The sequence below is a fragment of the Propithecus coquereli genome, unplaced genomic scaffold (assembly GCF_000956105.1).
Source record: "Propithecus coquereli isolate 6110/MARCELLA unplaced genomic scaffold, Pcoq_1.0 Scaffold201, whole genome shotgun sequence".
Lineage (NCBI taxonomy): Eukaryota > Metazoa > Chordata > Mammalia > Primates > Indriidae > Propithecus > Propithecus coquereli.
This window is the reverse complement of record NW_012145079.1, coordinates 3,309,572-3,313,886: the sequence shown is the minus strand read 5'-3', so window position 1 is coordinate 3,313,886 and position 4,315 is coordinate 3,309,572. Positions and strand designations below refer to the sequence as shown.

General features: G+C 35.2%; 1 protein-coding gene across 6 annotated transcripts in view; it reads right to left on the bottom strand.

Moving 5' to 3' along the window:
• TRPC4 (transient receptor potential cation channel, subfamily C, member 4) overlaps window positions 1-4,315 on the bottom strand; it is a 242,636-nt gene that overhangs the window by 152,983 nt on the left and 85,338 nt on the right. For all 6 annotated transcript variants that reach the window (XM_012643823.1, XM_012643822.1, XM_012643824.1 and 3 more), the window contains exon 2: window positions 3,307-3,711. In XM_012643823.1, coding sequence (XP_012499277.1) covers window positions 3,307-3,684 — 378 coding nt within the window. In that variant the 5' untranslated portion in view covers window positions 3,685-3,711. The remainder of the gene's footprint in view (window positions 1-3,306; window positions 3,712-4,315) is intronic.

Sequence of the window (4,315 nt, the reverse complement as noted above, 5' to 3'; positions counted from 1 at the left end):
AGGTGATTTTATTTGTTCAGTGTCCTTACTATCATCTCTGTACCAATCCCTGGCCCCATTCTTAAATCTAATATTTCTAATTAATTCCTAGATATCGATATCAATAAATCAAACATTAAATACACCCAATCTGGTCCCATAAATCTTTTCTCATTGTGTTAACTCAGTTGACGGTGTTAAATTTTCCAAGGTGTAAACCCTTCAACATTCTTCCTCTTTTCCCTTCAAGCCTTTCCCCTGCTCCCCTGCTCTCTACCCGCTAACATTTTGTATTTGCGAAATCCAGTCAATTTAACTTCGTAAGTATCTGAGGATTCATTTTTCTTTTCATCTTTTCAATGGTGACGACCTTTATTCATATTCCCATGATATTTTCCTTTTCTCTCTTCACAACTAGACCTAAGACTTGAGAGAGTGGGAACAATGTCTCCTCCTCAGAGCCCAGCACATGGCCCGGCAGAGCAAACATCCAAAAAGTGCTCCCTGGTGAATGTGCTGAAGAGGACACACATTCATCTGCAATCTCATAGCCCCCACGATTTGAGGATGTTATACTAAATATTTTCTCAGAGAGAGAAATTGATATGTGACAGCTTTATAAAAGGAGAATGTATTTCTAACACATACCACATTTTAGAATCTTAGTAAGTGTTCTGAAAAATCACAGTTGTATGATTTTTTTTATTAGAACACCGTTCTTTACTCATTTATTTTGTCCAGTTGGTTATTATTATTTTCAGGTTTTAACATTTAGTTCCAATGACCCCAACAAAATGAATAACAATGTGTTCCAGGGTCTTCAGGGATACCCATGAGTCTGAAAATTCAGTGAATTATAATAATACACAAAATGGCTTTTAAGGATCACAAGAATAATCTAAGAAATTCCACTTTATCAAAGAAAAAAAAATCTTGTCATAAACATATTTGCTACCTGCAGCACACTGATTTATGGAAACTATCATTCCAAAAGATGTTGGCCTTGCTTAGAAAAGGAATTACCAAAGAAAATCACAGATAAACAGCCAAGCTCTAATGGGGTTTGGTACTGCCCAAGCCTTGAGGGCATCTTTTATGTGCTCTATTGTGTACATTTCATGTTGGTAAAACCTCACTTTCATTTAAGATACCAGGAACTCTAAGGAAGGTTAGGATTGGTCTTTCAAAATTACAAAGTTCAAACAAAAAGATACAATTTTTGTTTATTCTGAGTGCCTTCACTGAAGAGGAATTCTAGAATGTACAAATAGAAAAGGAATTCTTGGCCAGCGTACTGATACAAGAGAAATCTTCCAGAAACACATGGCCTGGGATATTTCAGAGTCCTGGCAGATCGCAAACCTCTACTGCCTTGTATTAATAATCGGGGTCCACATCGAGTGCCTCTAAGGAGCCAGGACCTACTTGTGAGGCTGGAGTTTGGCTCAGAAGTTGAACATCTTCCAACAAACACTCTCATAATAGCAGATGTCTCCAGACACCAAATTATTCTGGTCAGTACAAACGTCATCGACTAAAGAGACATTGAAATTTATGGTCAATGTTCTTTAGAAAATAGAACTAAGAAGGTTCTTTAGTAATAAACATAAAAAACACATTCAATGGCAGTTTTATTCTATAGACTTGCTTCAATCTAGAAAGATTTATACCACAGGCACAAAATCTGTCTTATGGTTGTCTACACAGACATTAAATGACAGGGTATACGATATCATTATCATTGCTATTAGAAAATGAAAATATTTTAGGGATATGGCTGTGGGAGAAATTTCAAGGTATCTAAGGAATCACAAGGTAACTAAGGTTGTAGCACTTAGACTTACACAGACGAAAAGACTCTTACTGATTCCTGTTTGTGTATTGTACCTCCTTAGTGGTGAAAAACTGGGATAAAACATAAAATACATATTTAGATATTATTATCACCTATCTACCCCCATCAAGCTTTGTTCAAGTTTGAAAGTATACGTAAAACAAGCAAATGTTCTTATCAGTAAAATTTTATCAATATGATGAGAAGGTAATCCACAAACTACAAACAACTGTGTATGAAACAACAAAAAGCTGGCAAAGCAACAAGCTGGGAAGAATTGTTATTGTGGAGTGTTCTTTTATCAAAGTTTTGGTTCAGGTACGGGGAAGGGGTGAACAGGGGTGAGACATAATAAGAAGGGACTATAAAACACAGGCTTCTAAGACAGGCAGACAGCCACGAGATTCTCTTCCTTTTGGCAAGGATTTGATTAAAGTCCTCCAGGAAAGCGAAGATAATGGTAGCCACAGCAGAGCTTGCTTTAAAAGAATGTCACACCTCCTAGTAGACTGTCATTTGCAGAGAGAGATGTGTGTATCATCAAACAGGGCAGAAATTGTTAGAGCTGTAATAACACACATTTTATAAGATTTTACTTTAAAAGACAGCTTTTTAAACCACTGCGGTATGTTCAATGTCTTTGCAATTAGTCAATTAGCCTTGATGCAGGGGAAGGGAAGAGTTCAGGGTGAAAGGAAAAAGGATCGAATAGATAATTCAGATCCAGGGCAGTAACAAAGGGAGGGATCTAGACAGACAAAAACAGACTCCTTACTCATTCCTGTCTATGATGTCTCACTTCCTGGTTAAAGATAGGGTGATAGAAAAAAAAATACATTGTATTTATAATTGTGTGCCACTATAGTTTATTTTCTATTGATAACAATAAGATATATCTAGATTTTTACCCATTTTTACCATTAGTAAATTTGATATAGTTAGGCTTACAGTCAGGGTTCAGCTAGTTCCTAGTAATCTTTTTTGTTTCTTTAAGTCTCCATTTAAAAGAATTTACTAGAGTTTGTTAAGGGACAATATGAAAATAGATAGTGCAACTCACTAGTGCAGTAGGATGCCGAAATCCAGAATGGGCAAGCAGGTTAAGTAGGAAAAGTAGGGTAAGTAGGGAAAGAAAAAAAACAATTTAGTGTGAGAATGTTGGAAAATGAAAGACAAGAGGAGAAACACCCACACATACACATTAAGCTACAAACAACATATGTTGAGCATTGCATAGAAATGTTTCCAATTTGTGAGAAGGCTACATAGGTTGCTTTGTTTTGCTTTAGTTCTCACAATTACTTATGATTCGCCAGGGCAGGAAGTGCAAGCAGAGGGAACTGTTGTAGTATGTGAAGGGCATACTTAACATAGTTTTCTCTTATAACAGTTATGATTTTGATGCTTATATTTCTTGCAATTTCAGGAAATTTGAACATCTAAAGAAAACTTCTGCAGGCAAAATTAATTAAAAACTGTATTTTTACATGTACCTGTTTTTCTCCACTAGGCTTTTTGTGGTTCAGTAACAGCTCAACGGCTCCAACGACTTCTTTTCTGATAGCATGCAATAGAGCATCTCCAACATAGACATTAAAGCTTAAGAGTAGTTCGATGAGCTCCAAGTTCTCATTTTCAATTGCAATGAGGAGAGCAGTTCTTCCAAGAGGGTCAATGCAATTAATATTGATTTTAAAATAAATTTCAGCTTCCTCTAGGGATTTCTTGACACTTGCATAATCTCCCTTTTCCACAGCATTCAAGTAGGCTTTTTCTGATGGTGAGAGTTCTGATTCTGCTCGTACTATCCTTAGAGGGATGCGATCTCTGTAGGGGGCATTAACATTTCTTTTGTAATAGAACTGAGCCATGTTTCATGCCATGCTATTTCTTTGTCTCTGAAAGTACAAACAAAAGTCACAAGGATTAATGTTGGTATGCTTTTTAAATTATTACACATTATGCTTTTCTTCCAACAATGATATCAATAACAACAATGATATTAACGACAGCCATAGTACCATTATTATTAACTTCTCAGAGTTAAGAGTTTTCCCCCCATAAATAGTGGAAATAGACTTAATAATTATTCAGTTATTTAAAAACACAAATCAAAAAGTCTTAATCTAAGGGAAAACAAGGTCAGTATTTGATAAGTTATTTAAAAAGTTACTCTTAAAGTGATATTTATCAGAGAATGCATCTATAGAGATTTAGAAATTATTTACGGAATGTGTCAAATACATACGGCTTTTAGCAAAGCACTTTGGAAAGCAGAGGCTGTATCTTTAAGGTTTCAAAATTGGACCAGGGATATTCAAATGGCTATTCATTGTCAATTTTGCTAATCATGGAAATGCTACTGAGATTATGGAATACCATTATCTTGGCAAAATACTTTACATTTGTTATATATTCTATTCTTAATACTAGTAATATTGACATCAAAGTTAATGTAAATAACATTACTGTCAATAAAATATACTGAGCCTGATAAACATA